A 20884-nucleotide genomic window follows, 5' to 3' on the forward strand; every position below is an offset into this window, starting at 1 on the left:
CTCCAGTACACACAGAGGAGTCCTTGGACTTGGAGGAGGAGGCCACGGCAAGCAGAGGCTGTGGAAACCCAGAACGATTCTGCCTTCATACTTGGCATTGACTCAGAATTCCTTGAGTCCTGGTCAAACGCTGTGAGCTGATTACTGCCCCTAGCATTAGATCAGTCCATAGGTAGTGGGAGCAATGGCTGTGAATCTGTTGGAGGATTGGTGCAAGGGGCTGGGCCTGGACCCCAGGAAGGCCGTGCTGATCGTGGGCATCCCTGTGGACTGTAGTGAAGAGGAAATGACAGAGACCCTGAAGGCGGGCTTACAGCCCCTGTGTGCCTACAGTGTGCTGGGCAGAATGTTCAGATGGGAAGACAACTCTAAGGCAGTTTTCATCGAATTGGCTGATGAGGTCAATTATGCTACGATGCCCAATCAGATCCCAGGAAGGGGAGGTACCTGGGAAGTGGTGGTGAAGCCCCATAGCCCAGATGATGAACGTTATCAACAGACTGAACTACTTCCTGAAAGATGAGGGCCAGAGAATGGTAGATGTGGTCAATACCCTGGAGCATAGCACTTACCCTGAGGACGTAGAGCCAAAAGGCTTGGCTCAAGTCGAGCCACCAGTCCCGCAGCCTCTGAAAGAAAGCATGTGGTACCCAAAACTGAAGGTGTTTTCGGGAAGCACATTCCCAGGCCCAGGCGAAGAGAACTCTGAAGCCTGGCTAGAGCAGGTGACTGAGATGATGCAGATGTGGCAGGTGCCTGAGGTAGAGAAGCAGCGGCGTTTCCTGGAAAGCTTAGAGGGCCCCGCGCTGTCCCTCATACAGGTGCTGCGGGCCAACAATGACTCCATGACTGTGGAGCAGTGCCTGGACACCCTGAAGCAGATCTTCGGGAGTAAAGAGGACTATAGAACCTCACATTTAAACTTCCTCCAGACATGCCAGAAGTCCGGAGAGAAGTCTCTGATTTTTTGCTACAGTTAGAGCCCCTGCTGCAGAACGCCCTGCAGCACAGCCCCTGGTCAGTGAGAAGCGCAGACATGATTCGCCTGAAACACGTCCTGGCTCAGGCCTCCATGAGCACCGCCCTCCAGGGCAAGCTCAAGCTCCTGGAGCAGCGAGGGCGTGCGCCCACTTTCCTGCAGTTACTGAAGCTCATTTCAGATGAGGAGTGGGAGGCCACCATGGCAGTGGCCAGGGAGAAGCAGAGGCAAGTGGGAAGGGGCCGCAGGGCCTCTGGCCCCCAGGTACTCGCAGAAACCAGTGTGCCAGCCCGTCCGGTCATGGTGCAGGCACGGCTGTTTCGTGGGAGCAGCGCTGAGACCGTCCAGACAGGGGCTACCCTGTCACTGAAGCGCAGGCAGGTGCCGTGCCTCTGCGGGACTGGGGAGGAAGGCCACAGCCAGGCAGCGTGTCCTAGGGCCGAGAACCAGCCCCCAGCAAAGCAGAAGCCTCAGCTTGCAGCAGAGGAGCTGGGAAACGAGATGGGGGCTGGGGCCATGAGCCACCCCAAGCCCGAGGAAGCATAGGCTCAGGATATCCAGGCACCCCCTCCCCTAGCAGGCAACCCAGATACTTTAACGAGGGGAAGGGGCCGTCCGCAGGAACAGTGGGGGCCTTGACTGGGGCAGAGGGGCAGGGCAGCCAGGCCCAGGCCCAGCCCCCTCGGCATCCACCAGCTGGAAGGGACTCCACCAACCAAGCCAAAGTCAGCTCAGGGAGGCACCGGCGACACAAGCGGGGAGCCACCATACCCAGCACGAGGGGTCCCCGAGCCTCAGACAGAGACCCCCAACACAGCAGAGGCTGAGAAAGGTATAGTCGGGGGCTCTGGCATCAGCCCTGTCTTCCGGCCACCCTCAGACACCCTCTGAGCTAGTGATGCTGATGGGCCCCCAGGCCACGCGGGGCCTAGAGGCGCCTCCCCCGGGGCCGCCCCTGCCGGAAGGAGCCGGCGCTGGCGCTGGCGAGGAAGAGCTGCGGGGCAGAGAGGAGGTGCCCCAGAGGGGACACTGCAGGGTCCAGCCCATCTTCAGGATCATCTACACCGCTCGAGGGGAACCCCGCCCCAGGAAGGCAGCCCCCTGGAGCCTCTGCGCAAGTGAGGGCCGGGGGCAGTCTCCTCCCCCTGCAGCCTGCAAGGGCAATAGGGACAAGGACAGCAATCGCTGTGAGGAGACGATCCCAGGCGAGAGCGTCGGCTCAGCTTGGCAGGCAGGGCGCTGAGTACCTGGTGACCCAGTACCCCACAACTGGCTTTGGTGTGAGTGGGGGGTGCAGGGAAGCGTTTGTTCCAAAGGAGGAGGAGGAGGAGGAGAGGGAAGAGACGGAGGAGGGAGACATGGAGAAGAGGACGAGGGGCAGGAGGAGGAGGGGGGTCCGGGCAGGGTCCAAGGGAATTTGTTGGCGGGAGGGAGGAGTGTTTTGTTCTACCTAGGTTTGTGCATGGCCACTGGAGACCTGGGACTGGCCTGGAGAACCACAACTCACCAGCTGCCAATGCCAAGGCCAGCCCCAAAGCCTGCCACCTGGGAGCAGCCCTGAGTGGCCAGCCCCGGCCTAGGTGAGGGGCACCTGCAGATGGCTGCCACCCACACTGCCCTGGGAGACGTTAGGGGCCACTCAAGGTGCCTGGGCCTCCCTCCCGAGAAAGGACCCCTATTCAGTGTCCCCTATCTGGGGCACGCTGCTCCCTGTGCTGGCAAGCCCAAATGTGTCCCTGTAGGCCCCAGAGGGACCCAGGTGTCAAGGAACCCCCCCAGCCCCCGCTCCCCTCCCCCCAACACATACACCCTAGCCATCGTCCCCCCGCGGAGCCCTGTGGTGCGCCACGTGCCAGCCAAGGCTCTGGTCTCTGTGGGCCAGTGTCGTGAGCTCAACGTGTGCTTTCTGGGCGTAGATTCAGGCCCAGCGCTGCTTCTTGTTGTGGAAGTGTGCGTGTGCTCTCCTCTGAGCAGTTCCCCCCGACCCCGGCCCGGCGCGGAGACCCTGAGCTCAGTCCCAGGAGCCGACGGGGAGGACGGGATGGACGAGGTCAGAGCCAGCGTCCACCCCAGGACCTGGGAGCCCACCTGGGACCTTGGGAAGGAGGACCTGGACCGGGGCTGCAGGAGGTCTGCGGGAGGACCCCGGGGCCTGTGCTCTGCTGGGCCACCCCGCTGTTCCTCGGGACTCCACGTCCTCGGCTCAGTGGCGCGTGCCCTGCTGTGGGACTGTCCTGTGCCCGCCATAGGGCAGGGCCAGGCCCCGGGCATGTGGGCCAGAGGGGGAGGGGCTGCCCCGGGGGAAGCGGGCATTGCCGGTGCCCATCGTCCTGGCGAGAGGCCACCAGCGGGGCCTCGAGGAAGGGAGACTGGGGGGGGGATGGAGGGCCGCCTGGTGGGGTGCAGCAGAGGCACCTTGTTGGGTACCCTGGGATGGGGGGCCGGGACCTGTTGGATCCGGTGGCCGTTAGAAGTTCCTCTGTGTGTTGTTATGCCCTGTGTTCAATGGTTTCAGTCAATGTTTCTCTTTAATAAATTTCCCTGAAAGTTTATAAAAAAAGAAATCAATTACAGGCAAAAAACCATAAAAAACACAAACACATGGAAGCTAAACAATACATTACTAAATAACCAAGAGATCACTGAAGAAATCAAAGAGGAAATCAGAAAATACCTAGAGACAAATTACAACGGAAACACAACGATCCAAAACCTGTGGGATGCAGCAAACGCAGTTCTAAGAGGGAAGTTTATAGCAATACAAGCCTACCTCAAGAAAAAAGAAAAATCTCAAATAAATAATCTAATCTTACACCTAAAGGAACTAGAGAAAGAAGAACAAACAAAAACCAAAGTTAGTAGAAGGAAGGAAATCATAAAGATCAGAGAAGAAATAAATGAAATAGAAACAAAGAAAACAATAGCAAAGATCAATAAAACTAAAAGCTGGTTCTTTGAGAAGATAAACAAAATTGATAAACCATTAGCCAGACTCATCAAGAAAAAGAGGGAGAGGACTCAAATCAATAAAATTAGAAATGAAAAGGAGAAGTTACAAAAGACACCACAGAAATAAAAAGCATCCTAAGAGACTACTACAAGCAACTCTATGCCAGTGAAATGGACAACCTGGAAGAAATGGATAGATTCTTAGAAAGGTATAACCTTCCAAGACTGAACCAGGAAGAAACAAAATATGAACAGACTAATCACAAGCAATGAAATAGAAACTGTGATCAAAAATCTTCCAACAAACAAAATACCAGGACCAGATGGCTACACAGGTGAATTCTATCAATACATTTAGAGAAGAGCTAACACCCATCCTTCTCAAACTCCTCCAAAAAACTGCAGAGGAAGGAACACTCCCAAACTCATTCTATGAGGCCACCATCACCCTGATACCAAAACCAGACAAAGATACTACAAAAAAAGAAAATTACAGACCAATATCACTGATGAATATAGATGCAAAATTCCTCAACAAAATACAAGCAAACAGAATCCAACAACACATTAAAAGGATCATACATCACGATCAAGTAGGATTTATCCTAGGGATGCAAGGATTCTTCAATATAGGCAAATCAATCAATGTGATACACCATATTAACAAATTGAAAAAGGAAAACTGTATGAACATCTCAATAGATGCAGAAAAAGCTTTTGACAAAATTCAACACCCATTTATGATAAAAACTCTCCAGAAACAGGGCATAGAGGGAACCTACCTCAACATAATAAAGGCCATATATGACAAACCCACAGCAAACATCATTCTCAATGGTGAAAAACTGAAAGCATTTCCTCTAAGATCAGGAACAAGACAAGGATGTCCACTCTCACCACTATTATTCAACACAGTTTTGGAAGGCCAAGCCATGGCAATCAGAGAAGAAAAAGAAATAAAAGGAATACAAATTGGAAAAGAAGTAAAACTGTCATTGTTTGCAGATGACACGATACTATACAGAGAAAACCCTAAAGATGCCACCAGAAAACTACTGGAACTAATCAATGAATTTGGTAAGTTTGCAGGATACAAAAATAATGCACAGAAACCTCTTACATTCCTATACACTAACAATGAAAAATCAGAAAGAGAAATTAAGGAAACAATCCCATTTACCACTGCAACAAAAAGAATAAAATACCTAGGAATAAACCTACTTCGGGAGACAAAAGACGACCTGTATGCAGAAGACTAGAAGACACTGATGAAAGAAATTAAAGATGATACCAACAGATGGAGAGATATACCATGTTCTTGGATTGGAAGAATCAATATTGTGAAAATGACTATACTACCCAAAGCAATCTACAGATTCAATGTAATCCCTATCAAATTACCAATGGCATTTTTTTACAGAACTAGAACAAAAAATCTTAAAATTTGTATGGAGACACAAAAGACCCCAAATAGCCAAAGCTGTCTTGAGGGAAAAAAACAGAGCTGGAGGAATCAGACTCCCTGCCTTCAGACTATACTACAAAGCTACAGTAATCAAGACAATATGGTACTGGCACAAAACAGAAATATAGATCAATGGAACAGGATAGAGAGCCCAGAGATAAACCCATGCATCTATGGTCAACTAATTTATGACAAAGGAGGCAAGGATATACAATGGAGAAGACAGTCTCTTCAATAAGTGATGCTGGGAAAACTGGACAGCTACATGTAAAAGAATGAATTCAGAACACTCCCTAACACCATACACAAAAATAAACTTAAAATGGATTAGAGACGTAAATGTAAGACCAAACACTATAAAACTCTTAGAGGAAAACATAGGAAGAACACTCTTTGACATAAATCACAGCAAGATCTTTTTTGATCCACCTCCTAGAGTAATGGAAATAAAACCAAAAATAAGCAAATGGGACCTAATGAAACTTAAAAGCTTCTGCAAAGCAAAGGAAACTACAAACAAGACGAAAAGACAATCCTCAGAATGGGAAAAAATATATGCAAACGAATCAACCAACAAAGGATTAATCTCCAAAATATATAAACAGCTCATGCAGCTCAATATTAAAAAAACAAACAACCCCATCCAAAAGTGGGCAGAAGACCTAAATAGACATTTCTCCAAAGAAGACATACAGATGGCCAAGAAGCACATGAAAAGTTGCTCAACATCACTAATTATTAGAGAAATGCAAATCAAAACTACAATGAGGTATCACCTCACACCAGTTACAATGGGCATCATCAGAAAATCTACAAACAACAAATGCTGGATTGGGTGGGGAGAAAAAGGAACCCTCTTGCACTGTTGGTGGGAATGTAAATTGATACAGCCACTATGGAGAACAGTATGGAGGTTCCTTAAAAAACTAAAAATAGAATTACCATATGACCCAGCAATGCCACTACTGGGCATATACCCAGAGAAAACCATAATTCAAAAAAACAGATGCACCCCAATGTTCATTGCAGCACTATTTACAATAGCCAGGTCATGGAAGCAGCCTAAATGCCCATCAAGAGATGAATGGATAAAGAAGATGTGGTATATTTACACAATGGAATATTACTCAGCCATAGAAAGGAACAAAATTGGGTCATTTGTAGAGACATGGATGGATCTAAAGACTGTCATACAGAGTGAAGTAAGTCAGAAAGAGAAAAACAAATATCGTATATTAACGCATATATGTGGAACCTAGAAAAATGGTACAGATGAACCGGTTTGCAGGGCAGAAATAGAGACACAGATGTAGAGAACAAACGAATGGACACCAAGGGGGGAAAGTGGCGGGGGTGGTGGTGTGATGAATTAGGAGATTGGGATTGACATGTATACACTAATATGTATAAAATGGATAACTAATAAGAACCTGCTATATAAAAAAATAAATAAAATTCAAAAACAAAAGTGTTGTGAGGGAGAAATGAGATCATTATTCCCCGTGGCTGGAATTCTGATTAACAACACTATTAAAGTTAGAATAGCAGAAGCCTGCAACAACCAAACGTGCTCAGTGCAGCAATGACTAATCTCAGTGTCTTCATCTGTGACAGGATGAGCTATGGCTATTAAAACAGCAGGAAGAGTGCAGCAACAGGATGGACCCAGACACCATCATACTAAGTGAAGTCAGATAGAGAAAGACAAATACCATATGATATCACTTATATGTAAAATCTAAAAATACAACACAAATGAACTTATCTACGAAACAGAAACAGACTCACAGACATAGAGAACAGACTTGTGGTTGCCAAGGGGAGAGGGGAGTGGGAGAGGGATGGAATGGGAGGTTGGGATTAGCAGATGCAATTATATAGAGAATGGATAAACAACAAGGTCCTACTATACAGCACAGGGAACTGTATTCAATATCCTATGATGAACCATAATGGAAAAGAATATTTTAAAAAAAGAATGTATATACATGTATAACTGAATCACTTTGCTGTACAGTAGAAATTAACACAGCACTGTAAATCAACTATACTTCAATAAGACAAATTTTAAAAAAAGAGAGACAAAAGAAAAAAAAAATTTGTCCGCCCTGGAAAAAAAAAGAATGTCTGTACAAAGAACTATAAATACAAACTATTAAATACAAAAAGCAAATCATAGTATTCAGACTCAATTACAACCAAATAAAAACGCACAGATGTGGGACTTCCCTGGCCATCCAGTGGTTGGGATTTCATGCTTCCACTGCAGGGGGCACAGGTTCGATCCCTGGTCGGGGAACTAAGATCCCACATGCCGTGTGGCATGGCCAAAAAAAAAAAATATGCACAGATGCAAACTGAGAAAGTTTGACAGTGACCTTGGAGTGACTCACAGTTAATGTACTGGGTTCTTTCTCCTAGATGGTGCTTTAGTGCAACAAGATATCCAGAGGATATTAAGTTGATTCACATGATTAACAAAAGATAAATACCTTAACTGGTTTTTCTTTGAAATGAGAGATCTTATTTGGAAAAAATGTTTCAAAAAGTGTATTTAGCTCTTTCACACAATGTTTTTTACATTCTGATTTACTTTACTTCCCCTTTTCTTTTTTTTAAACTTTGCAGTGGAAATGAATCCTGATTTCCAATACACTAAAGATAGCTTAGTGACTTGATGGGGTAATATCGTTTGTTATTTACAATTTCTGAAATTTTCTGGGACAGTTTCACTTTTATTTACTTTGTTTGTGCCCATAAGGACATGAACTTTCCACTTTATGTCCCCACATCCGATTATTAAAGTCCACACAGAATCCTTTCTCAACCCAACAACTGTGTCAAACTCAGAGCTAACAGGCCAATTTGTTATTTTTCAAATAATAATGAATAGTTAGCATTTTTAATTTGGTATATAAGAACTATTAAATTTGCCCTTTTAGTAAGTACAATTCTTTGATTAAAAAATCAAGAGAAGGCAAGTCTTTGTCTGTAAATCATTGAGGGCTTTCTTATAGAAATTATATATAACATTTCTAATATTACAAGCCCTTATATGTACTGTGCTTCCAGCTCTCTTGATACTGAAAAGTGTAATAAACTTCATACTCACACAGGTTTTGCATAAAATTTGGACATTTGAACATTTAATATATTCAAGGCATAGGATTTTTCCTCTTCTTTCCTTTTTTTTGGTCATGGAAAGTTTCAAACATATACATACATATAAGTAGACAAACTAGTATAATGAACCACCATGGACCCATTACCCACCTTCAACAAATATCTACGAAGCATGGTCAATCTTACTTCATCTATACTTCCACCCACTGACCCTTTTCCCTGACTTGGCTTGATCATTTTAAAGAAAATCATAGGGGACCTCCCTGGCGGTCCAGTGGGTAAGACTCTGAGCTCCCAGTGCAGGGGGCCTGGGTTGGATCCCTGGTCGGGGAACTAGATCCCACATGCAGGCCGCAACTGAGGAGGCCGCGTGCCACAACTAAGGAGCCTGCCTGCCAAAACTAAGGAGACTGTGAGCTGCAAATAAGGAGCCGGTGTGTCACAACTAAGGAGCCCGCCTGCCTCAACTAAAACCCAGTGCAACCAAATTAATTAATTAATTAATTTTAAAAAAGAATATATTTAAAAAAAAAAAGAAGGAAAATCATAGACATCATATCATTTCATCCATAAATACTTCAGTATGTACTGCTAAAAGATAAGGACTCAGGAGGCAGAGTCAAGATGCCGGACTAGGAGGACGCGGAATTCGTGTCTGCACAACTAGTGCACCTACCAGACACTGGTGGGGGACCACAGATGCCTAAGGGGATGGTAGGAACCCCCAGAGACTGGCTTGCAAGATCTTGGTTCCCAGGCCAGAGGTCGGGCCCGAGCTCCTGTGGTGCGAGCTCTGAGTCCAAACCACTGGACTAACAGAGAACCTCAGACCCAGGGAATATTCATTGGAGTGAGGCCTCCCGGAGGTCCTCATCTCAACACCAAGACCTGGTTCTAACCAACTGCCTGCAAACGCCAGTGCTGGAAACCTTGGGCCAGACAACCAGTAAGATAGGAATAAAGCACCACTTATCAAAAAAAAAATGTTACAGATGAAGGAGGAGGTAAAAACCTAAAAGACGAAATAAATGAAGACAAAATAGGCAACCTACCTGAAAAAGAATTCAGAGTAATGACAGTAAAGATGATCCAAAAGCTTGGAAAGAGAATGGAGAAAACACAAGAAACATTTAACAAGGATCTAGAAGAACTAAAGAGCAAACAAACAATGATGAACAACAAAATTACTGAAACTAAAAATACTCTAGAAGGAATCAATAACTGAATAACTGAGGCAGAAGAACGGATAAGTGAGCTGGAAGATAAAATGGTGGAAATAACTGCCAGGGAGCAGAATAAAGAAAAAAGAATGAAAAGAATTGAGGACATTCTCAGAGACCTCTGGGACAACATTAAACACACCAACATTCGAATTATAGGGGTCCCAGAAGAAGAAGAGAGAAAGAAAGGGTCTGAGAAAATATTTGAAGAGATTATAGTCAAAAACTTCCCTAATATGGGAAAGGAAATAGTCAATCAAGTCCAGGAAGTGCAGAGTCCCATATAGGATAAACCAAAAGAGAAACACGCCAAGACACATATTAATCAAACTATCAAAAATTAAATACAACGAAAAAATATTAAAAGCAGCAAGGAAAAAGCAACAAATAACATACAGGGAATCCCCATAAGGTTAACAGCTGATTTTTCAGCAGAAACTCTGCAAGCCAGAAGGGAGTGGCAGCACACATTTAAAGTGATGAAAGGGAAAAACCTACAACCAACATTACTCTAACCAGCAAGGATCTCATTCAGATTCGACAGAGAAATTAAAACCCTTACAGACAAGCAAAAGCTAAGAGAATTCAGAACCACCAAACCAGCTTTACAACAAATGCTAAAGGAACTTCTCTAGGCAGGAAACACAAGAGAAGGAAAAGACCTACCAAAACAAACCCAAAACAATTAAGAAAATGGTAATAGGAACATACATATCGATAATTACCTTAAATGTAAATGGATTAAATGCTCCAACCAAAAGACATGACTGGCTGAATGCATACAAAAACAAGACACGTATATATGCTGTCTACAAGAGACCCACTTCAGACCTAGGGACACACACAGACTGAAAGTGAGGGGATGGAAAAAGATATTCCATGCAAATGGAGATCAAAAGAAAGCTGGAGTAGCAATTCTCATATCAGACAAAATAGACTTTAAAATAAAGACTATAACAAGAGACAAAGAAGGACACTACATAATGATCAAGGGATCAATCCAAGAAGATATAACAATTGTAAATATTTATGCACCCAACAGAGGAGCACCTCAATACATAAGGCAAATGCTAACAGCCATAAAAGAGGAAATCGACAGTAACACAATCATAGTAGGGGACTTTAACACCCCACTTTCACCAATGGACAGATCATGCAAAATGAAAATAAATAAGGAAACACAAGATTTAAATGACACATTAAACAAGATGGACTTAATTGATATTTATAGGACATTCCATCCAAAAACAACAGAGTACACTTTCTTCTCAAGTGCTCATGGAACATTCTCCACGATAGACCATATCTTGGGTCACAAATCAAGCCTTGGTAAATTTAAGAAAACTGAAATAGTATCAAGTATCTTTTCTGACCACAACACTATGAGACTAGATATCAATTACAGGAAAAGAACTAAAAAATACAAATACACGGAGACTAAACAATATGCTACTAAATAACCAAGAGATCACTGAAGACATCAAAGAGGAAATAAAAAAATATCTAGAAACAAATGACAATGAAAACACAACGATGCAAAACCTATGGGAGGCAGCACAAGCAGTTCTAAGAGGGAGTTTTAGAGCAATACAATCCTACCTGAAGAAACAAGAAAAATCTCAAATAAACAACCTAACCTTACACCTAAAGCAATAAGAGAAAGAAAAACAAAAAACCCCCAAAGTTAGCGGAAGGAAAGAAATCATAAAGATCAGGTCAGAAATAAGTGAAAAGGAAATGAAGGAAACAATAGCAAAGATCAATAAAACTAAAAGCTGGTTCTTTGAGAAGATAAACAAAATTGATAAACCATTAGCCAGACTCATCAAGAAAAAAATGGAGAAGACTCAAATCAACAGAATTAGAAATGAAAAAGGAGAACTAACAACTAACACTGTAGAAATACAATGGATCATGAGAGATTACTACAAGCAACTATCTGCCAATAAAATGGACAACCGGGAGGAAATGGACAAATTCTTAAAAAGCATGACCTTCCGAGACTGAACCAGGAAGAAATAGAAAATATAAACAGACCAATCACAAGCACTGAAACTGAAACTGTGATTAAAAATTTTCCAACAAAGAAAAGCCCAGGACCAGATGGCTTCACAGGCAAATTCTATCAAACATTTAGGAAGAGCTAACACCTATCCTTCTCAAACTCTTCCACAATATAGCAGAGGGAGGAACACTCCCAAACTCATTTTATGAGGCCACCATCACCTTGATACCAAAACCAGACAAAGATATCACAAAAAAAGAAAACTACAGGCCAATATCACTGATGGACATAGATGCAAAAATCCTCAACAAAATACTAGCAAACAGAATCCAACAGCACATGAAAAGGATCATACACCATGATCAAGTGGGGTTTATCCCAGGAATGCAAGGATTCTTCAATATACACAAATCAATCAATGTGATACACCATATTAACAAACTGAAGAAGAAAAACCATATGATCATCTCAATAAACATAGAAAAAGCTTTTGACAAAATTCAACACCCATTTATGATAAAAACTCTCCAGAAAGTAGGCATAGAGGGAAACTACCTCAACATAATAAAGGCCATATATGACAAACCCACAGCCAACATTGTTCTCAGTGGTGAAAAACTGAAACCATTTCCTCTAAGATCAGAAACAAGAAAAGGTTGCACACTCTCACCGCTATTATTCAACATAGTTTTGGAAGTTTTAGCCACAGCAATCAGAGAAGAAAAAGAAATAAAAGGAATCCAAATTGGAAAAGAAGAAGTAAAACTGCCTCTGTTTGCAGATGTCATGACACTATGCATAGAGAATCCTAAAGGTGCCACCAGAAAACTACTAGAGCTACTCAATGAATCTGGTAGAGTAGCAGGATACAAAATTAATGTACAGAAATCAGTTGCATTCCTATACATTAATGATGAAAAATCTAAAAGAGAAATTAAGGGAACACTCCCATTTACCACTGCAAGAAAAAGAATAAAATACCTAAGAATAAACCTACCTAAGGAGACAAAAACTGTATGTAGAAAACTATAAGACACTGATCAAAGAAACTAAAGATGATACAAACGGAGGGAGAGATATACCATGTTCTTGGCTTGGAAGAATCAACATTGTGAAAATGACTATACTACCCAAAGCAACCTACAGATTCAATGCAATCCCTATCAAACTACCAATGGCATTTTTCACAGAACTAGAACAAAAAATTGCACGATTTGTATGGAAACACAAAAGACCCCAAATAACCAAAGCAATCTTGAGAAAGAAAAACGGAGCTGGAGGAATCAGGCTTCCTGACTGCAGACTATACTACAAAGCTACGGTAATCAAGACAGGGGGGTACTGGCACAAAAACAGAAATATAGATCAATGGAACAGGATAGAAAGCCCAGAGATAAACCCACGCACGTATGGTCACCTTATCTTTGATAAAGGCAGCAAGAGTATAAAATGGAGAAAAGACAGCCTCTTCAATAAGTGGTGCTGGGAAAACTGCACAGCTACATGTAAAAGAATGAAATTAGAACACTCCCTAACACCATACACAAAAATAAACTCAAAATGGATTAAAGACCTAAATGTAAGACCAGACACTATAAAACTCTTAGAGGAAAACATAGGCAGAACACTCTATGACATATATCACAGCAAGATCCTTTTTGACCCACCTCCTAGAGAAATGGAAATAAAAACAAAAATAAACAAATGGGGGCTTCCCTGGTGGTGCAGTGGTTGAGAATCTGCTTGCCAATGCAGGGGACACGGGTTCGAGCCCTGGTCTGGGAAGATCCCACATGCCGCGGGGCAACTGGGCCCGTGTGCCACAGCTACTGAGCCTGCGCGTCTGGAGCCTGTGCTCCGCAACAAGAAAGGCCGCGACAGTGAGAGGCCTGTGTACCGCGATGAAGAGTGGTCCCTGCTCGCCGCAACTAGAGAAAGCCCTCGCACAGAAATGAAGACCCAACACAGCCAAAAGTAAATAAATAAAAATAAATATAAATAAACAAATGGGACCTAATGAAACTTAAAAGCTTTTGCACAGCAAAGGAAACCATAATCAAGATGAAAAGACAACCCTCAGAATGGGAGAAAATATTTCCAAACGAAGCAACTGACAAAGGATTAATCTCCAGAATTTACAAGCAGCTCATGCAGCTCAATATCAAAAAAACAAATAACCCAATCCAAAAATGGGCAGAAGACCTAAATAGACATTTCTCCAAAGAAGGCATACAGGTGGCCAACAAACACATGAAAGGATGCTCAACATCATTAGCCGTTAGAGAAATGCAACTCAAAACTACAATGAGGTATCACCTCACACCAGTCAGAATGGCCATCATCAAAAAATCTACAAACAATAAATGCTGGAGAGGGTGTGGAGAAAAGGGAACCCTCTTGCACTGTTGGTAGGAATGTAAATTGATACAGCCACTATGGAGAACAGTATGGAGGTTCCTTAAAAAACTAAAAACAGAATTACCATATGACCCAGCAATCCCACTACTGGGCATCTATACCCTGAGAACACCATAATTCAAAAAAAGTCATGTACCACAATGTTCACTGCAGCTCTATTTACAATAGCCATGACATGGAAGCAACTTAAGTGTCCATCGATAGATGAATGGATAAAGAAGATGTGGCACATATATACAATGGAATATTACTCAGCCATAAAAAGAAACGAATTTGAGTTATTTGTAGTGAGGTGGATGGACCTAGAGTCTGTCATACAGAGTGAAATAAGTCAGAAAGAGAAAAACAAATACCGTATGCTAACATATATACGGAATCTAAAAAAAAAAGGTTCTGAAGAACCTAGGGGCAGGACAGGAATAAAGATGCAGATGTAGGGAATGGACTTGAGGACACGGGGAGGGGGTAAGGGTAAGCTGGGACAAAATGAGAGAGTGGCATGGACATATATACACTACCAAATGTAAAATAGCTAGCCAGTGGGAAGCAGCAGCATAGCACAGGGAGATCAGTTCAGTGCTTTGTGACCACCTAGAGGGGTGGGATAGGGAGGGTGGGAGGGAGACGCAAGAAGGAGGAGACATGGGGATATATGTATATGTATAGCTGATTCACTTAGTTATAAAGCAGAAACTAACAAACCATTGTAAAGCAATTATACTCCAAAAAAGATGTTAAAAAAAAGAAAACGATAAGGACTCTTTATTTTTAAACATACTGCAATTCTATTACCTCCTTTAAGAATATTATCAACAATTCCTCAATATTATCAAATAGCAAGTTCAATTTTCCTGTCTTTTTTACAGTTTAATTGGTCAAGTCAGTATCCAAACATGTTCCATATACCCATTGCTTATATTTTTAATTTCTTTTTTTCCTTACAACTCAACTCCTATTTCTAGTTTATCCAGCACTAATAACATCACCATCACATGAAAACTTGAAAACAGAACCATCTAAGGAAAGGTAAAAGAAGATATGTAAAAATTAAAATTAAAAAAAGCACTTATTTTCTTGTACATGCTTGTTCCCCAAGTGAAAAGGAGAAAGATGCTGTATTCTTACTACTTTTTCAGATTCTTTTCTGGTTCAGACAAATCTGAACTTCCCTAGGCTTCCATGGGCACACTGGAAAGTGATGGGGAAAGGTAAAAGGGACCCTTGCTTTCCCCACAAGAGCTTTGTGCCCACAGGCTGCAAAGGGAGAATCACATGTAAAAGGAGTTTCAATTCCACAGTGGGGCAAGGTGGGATTCTTCTCTTTGCAAGAGTCTGATATCAGCTATCTACCACTTTAAACATCATGTAATGGATACATTCACAACCAAAGCACCAAATGAAAACACTCTAATAAACTGGAACACCATTTACATCTTATCACCAAAGTAATGCAACTCCTCTTTGCGGATTGCACTCCGTCCCTAAAGGGTCAGAGTGATAAACTCCCCAAAGGTGCAGGACTTCCCCAAGCTAGCAGGTTCTTTCTTCCAATTTGGATCCAGCTCACCAATAACAGCTCACGGTCTTTCCTGAGACCGTAACCAGCTGAGCATGTGAAAATTCAACCTTATTCCTTTTAAGAGGAAACACCTTCCCTTGGCAAGGTGATGTGCCAGGCCTGGGTCTATTTCACTTTCTTTTCCTTCTGCAGTCCGCAAATCCACTCACCAGAATCATTGTTTACCAGGCAGGAGAAGGAATCCCCTCTCCAAGCTGGCCGACCCTAACCAAGGGAGAGTCCACCCTGAGGTCGGAGGTCCCCACCACAGGAGCTGGGAAGCTGGACCAGAGGCGTGGCCTCTGGGTTCAGAGCCAAGAGGAGGAAGACAGTCAGTGTGGCAGCACCTCCCAAGACCATCACAGGCCTCTTCCATGCGCTACGTGGCAAGATGTGAGAGTCTGTCAGGAAATAATGACTGCTCAAGTATTTTCTTCTACATCTTCAGCCACGTGGGAGAATTGAAGGCAGAGAGCCATTCGCACTAGGTTATTATTTCCCTGAAGTCAGGGACCATCTCTTATTCGACACTGAATCCCTAACGCCTAGGACTACACTGGGCATGGTGGACACAGTAAGTTTTCATTTAATCCAGGAATAATGGTCCAACTACCCTTTCTGAATACAGTTATTCTGTACTCTACTTTCCCCAGTGTGGCCCCCCCAACGCCTGCTTACCTCAGCGAGAACCTTAGAAGGGACACCACAATGATGAGCACCAGGCCGACGAGGAACGCGATGCTCACAGCTGCAAAAATGAAGAAAACGTATCATCACCAGACGCTGTCATGTCATTACCGTGAATCTGTACATGAAAAATGCAAACAGAGTATGAAAAGGAATGTATGTATACGTATAACTGAATCACTCTGCTGTATAGTAGAATTAACACAACATTGTACATCAACTATACTTCAAGAAAACAAATTTAACAATTAAAAAAAGAAAAAGGCAAACAAATAAAAATGGAAACTTATGAAGGAAAAACCTGTATCCTTATGTGAAATTTCTTATTAACAACTGAGAATACTCTTCGTGAGGGAAGCGCTAATTTTCATCATGAAAAATATCAAACATACACAAAAGTACAGAGAACTGTACAATAAACCCACATATAGCCGTCACCTAGACTCTAAAATAATCAAACATTGTCACTCTTGCTTCATCTACTACTACTACTCACCCTTTTTTTTTTTCCACCTGAAGTCTTTTAAGCAAATCCCAGACATCAAGCTATTCCATTCCCACATCTTCAGGATGTATGTCTATGTACGTCATGCAACTCTTACGTGACCCCCTGAGGAGGACACTGCATCTCTTCCGTAGGACGCTACTGAAGACACACGGCCTCTTCTGGGTCACAAGAAGGCAGCAAGCAAACCCAAGTAACAAAATAGCAGGCCAGTCCTCTTCAAAAGTGTCAAGGTCGTGAAAGACCAAGAAAGGCTGATTAGAGGCCATGAGGTTAGATTAGAGGCGGCCTGGGAGACCTGATCACTAAATGCTCTGTGGGACCCTGGACACAAAATGGACACGAGGAGGACAACTGGAGAAATCTGAGAACTCCGCAGCTCAGTTAATAGCGCTGTGTGCGTGAAGTTCCTGGTTTCAATCACTGTACATGGAATCGCTGTACTGTGATTATATAGTTTAGGGGCTTAGGGGAAGCTGAGTGAAGGGTATATGGAAACCCTGTTTTGCAACGTTTCTGTGAGTCTAAAACTATTTCAAAATTAAAAGTTTCTTAAGAATGGACCTTTTGCTGTATAAGCACAATGTCATACAAAATTAATAATTCCCTGGCTAACACTGAGTCCATGTTCAAATTTTTCTAGTTGCCTGGAAAATGTGTGTTGTAGGCCATGTGCTCAAATCAGGATCCAAGCAAGGCTCGCATCTTGCCTGCATTGTTAACGTGCCTTAAGCTCCATGCATTGGTCCACAGCCACTGACTTGATTTACACGAGGCTGGCTCTCTCCTATCAGGGCATCTCATTCGAGGTCTAGATCTGCCAGGACCCCACGCCTGGTGTCACTGAACTTGTTCCTCTATCCTCCGTGCGTTCTGTAAATGGGAAGTTAGCTGTAAAGCCTTGGCCGAGAAGTCCCACTTCTCTGGCAGGAACGCTTCGCAGGTGCTGTGTCTTTCCCACTAGGTCCCATCAGGAGCACCTCCTGCTTCAGACCTTGTGCCCGACGCCCGCGTTCAGCTGGTGAAGGCCTGTCCCCTCCCGTGTAAAGTTCCCCTTTCATTGGATGGTTCCATCCACTCATGGCTTTTGCCTAAATCAATAACTTAAATGGGCGTTGCAAAATATTCTGCCACATTACCTGGATTCCTTCTCTAAAGAACTTACCCTCATCATCTAGGACTATTTCGTTACCCTAAGATATAGTCAAAACAGGAAAGGCAGGAGAGATGGTCCTGCCTTTACCAGGATCATCAGTAAACACCAGGTGTCCTTGTTACCCCCAAAGGCAACCAAAATATTGTTTTTGTTGGCGGAGGGGGGCCTTGTGCTTTTTAGCTTCATAGTGAACTCACTGGTTTTTGTATGTGCAACAGGTTTCCGTCAATTACATTCATTATTCTTCTAATGATTAAATCATCCCGCGTTGGCTCTTTCACATTGGCTCTTACCAGTGTTCTTCTGACAGTCTTCAACAGCGTCACTGTGAACAGTACTTACTGTTGGAACAGCCCCAGGGATTCCTGATACTATCTACTGGGGGCTTGGAGGGACAGATTTTCTCCAGTGGAGTTATTAGAGAACGAACAATCCCTCCTGAACCCAAGGGGACCTCTGGACAGTCAGAGACACATACAGGAAACACTGTACCCTAAATCCTAAAACAAAGAAAGACACCTGACAGTCAACTGTCTTATTTCTAGTTTCTTTCCACTGCATTAATTTTTTTGGCTTATTTATACTTCATAATACAGTAAATAACAACTATGAGAATATGTTGATACAACAAATAATTTTTTGTATGTCACATAATTTTCTTAGTCTACACCAATGACACAACAAATACATTACAAATATGCCACAACTGAGATAGACAACCTACGATCCAGGATTTAAATTACCCAAAATGTCGCAAACAGTACTCAAAAACTAAAACCGTTGAAAATGCAAATTTACCAAGAGGGACTTCCCTGGTGGTCCAGTGGCTGAGACTCTGCGTTCCCAGTGCAGGGGGCCCAGGTTCGATCCCTGGTCAGGCAACTAGATCCCACATGCTACAACTAAGACCTGGTCAGGCAACTAGATCCCACATGCTACAACTAAGACCTGGTCAGGCAACTAGATCCCACATGCTACAACTAAGACCTGGAGCAGCCAAATAAATAAATAAATAAATATTTTTAAAACATAAAAATCAACCAAGACCATGTACGTACGAAGGTTACTGTCAACTGGCTTCTCATTAACGACCAGGTCACACGCAATTTCATTGACTCCATCATGGGTGTGCTTTACCAAGAGAGAATAGTTTCCAAATTCTCCAAATTTGTATTCCAGCCTACAAAGATTAGGTAAAATGAAGAAACATCATTAGGTTAGGAAATAAGCAGTTGGATGTTGGTAATGTCACCCAGGCAGAGTGATAGGCATTCCTGGGTGCAGACCAGGGAAGACACAGAAAGATATTTTGAAAGAAGAACCTAAAACCCAAACAGGAAAAAAATAGTAGAGAGAAAGTGCAGGTGTCAGTAGGTCACATCATAGCAGCTACGAACCTACAAACTTGCTTCTCCTCCGCGGTGTCATTAAGCTGCAGGATGGATCCGTGCTGGGTGCTCACAGCCACGGCCTCAATGCTGGGCTCCCCGGGTTTCCTGCTCTGGGAGACGTCGACCAGGACCTGGAGCAGGCACTACACGATCCAAGCACAGGCCAGGTGTTAGGGGTTTGACAGTCTGTGGTTGTTGGGTATCCAACTGAAGACCTGAGATAACTTTTCCTTCATACTTATAGAAAACTTTTACACTTCAGTGATTTAGGTAAAATTTGCCTACATAACTAGGTGTTGCTATGGAACTACATAATCTTTATTCATAGGTAAATTCTTCACATAATTAACAAATACAGCATCCCTTTAATCTTGCATTCTACGGTTTTACTTAATATTATTTAACAAATAAACTTCCATGATTCTACCCAATTTGCATATTTATAATTTTTAATGGTTGCATTATATTCCATCAAATACTATCGCTATGAATACTTAGGCTTTCAAAGCTTGTTTTATCTTTTTGTATATAACTTATATAAATTATATTGTTTTGGAAGATATATAATTTAATTATGTGATATATAATAATATAAATCTACTTATATTTATAATTTATATAACTTATATTGTTTTAAAAGATCTACACATGATGTTCTTATTCCTTTAAATTCTTTCCCTAAGACAAATTTCCAAAAATGAGATTACTGGATTAAAAAAATAATCATTTTAATGGTTCTTGTTACACGTGGCCAAATATCACTCACAGAAGAAAAATTACAATAGATTTATTTCTCATCAGCCTTACCAGGAGTTCATATCATTCTTCCTTTTGTTCAGGTACTAGGTGTTTATGATACCACAGCATTAAGATTACATTTTAAATTATAAGTAGATTAAATAATTCAATTTTCTTTTGCTCTTTTATGTTCCTTATGGTGTGAACCACCTGGTAGACACTCAATTGCCTCAAACAGAATCTTAGAAATCTGTCCTCGTACACTGTAACATTAAACTTCTAACTCTCTCAAACACTTCCCCACTCTAGTGCTTTCATCTTATTATGTTCTGTTGTTTTTAAAGTTTTACAGAGTCATACTACTGTGGTTTGTTATTTCTTCTATTGCTTCATGAGTTTAAAAATGTATTCTGCATTTCTTAGTATTTTTAAAATTTGTGGTTTTTTGTTTTTTTTTTTACTTGAATCCACTTGGGGTATTTGATAGATGGTATCCCATAATTCTAAATACCTTTCCCATGGTTTTAGCTGTTAAATTCTTACGTAAATTAGATTCTACTTCTTATACTTCGTTTGGCCTGTTGGTCTTCATTTCTCTTTTTTGGCTACGTTCACGACCGTGCTCTGTGATACTTCTTATCTGGCACAGCAAGTCTCCGTACTGTCCGTTCTCCTTTTGGGCCATCCTCT

The 20884-nt window shown here is 42.4% G+C and overlaps 1 protein-coding gene across 3 annotated transcripts in view; it reads right to left on the reverse strand.

Annotated features, from left to right (window-relative positions):
• HGSNAT (heparan-alpha-glucosaminide N-acetyltransferase) overlaps window positions 1-20884 on the reverse strand; it is a 47085-nt gene that overhangs the window by 16516 nt on the left and 9685 nt on the right. For all 3 annotated transcript variants that reach the window (XM_059909203.1, XM_059909205.1, XM_059909204.1), the window contains exons 3-5: window positions 19463-19599; window positions 19124-19245; window positions 16396-16465 (exon numbers count right to left, since the gene is read on the reverse strand). In XM_059909203.1, the coding sequence (XP_059765186.1) occupies window positions 16396-16465; window positions 19124-19245; window positions 19463-19599 (329 nt within the window). The remainder of the gene's footprint in view (window positions 1-16395; window positions 16466-19123; window positions 19246-19462; window positions 19600-20884) is intronic.

The sequence above is a fragment of the Balaenoptera ricei genome, chromosome 21 (assembly GCF_028023285.1).
Source record: "Balaenoptera ricei isolate mBalRic1 chromosome 21, mBalRic1.hap2, whole genome shotgun sequence".
Taxonomy (NCBI): Eukaryota; Metazoa; Chordata; class Mammalia; order Artiodactyla; family Balaenopteridae; genus Balaenoptera; species Balaenoptera ricei.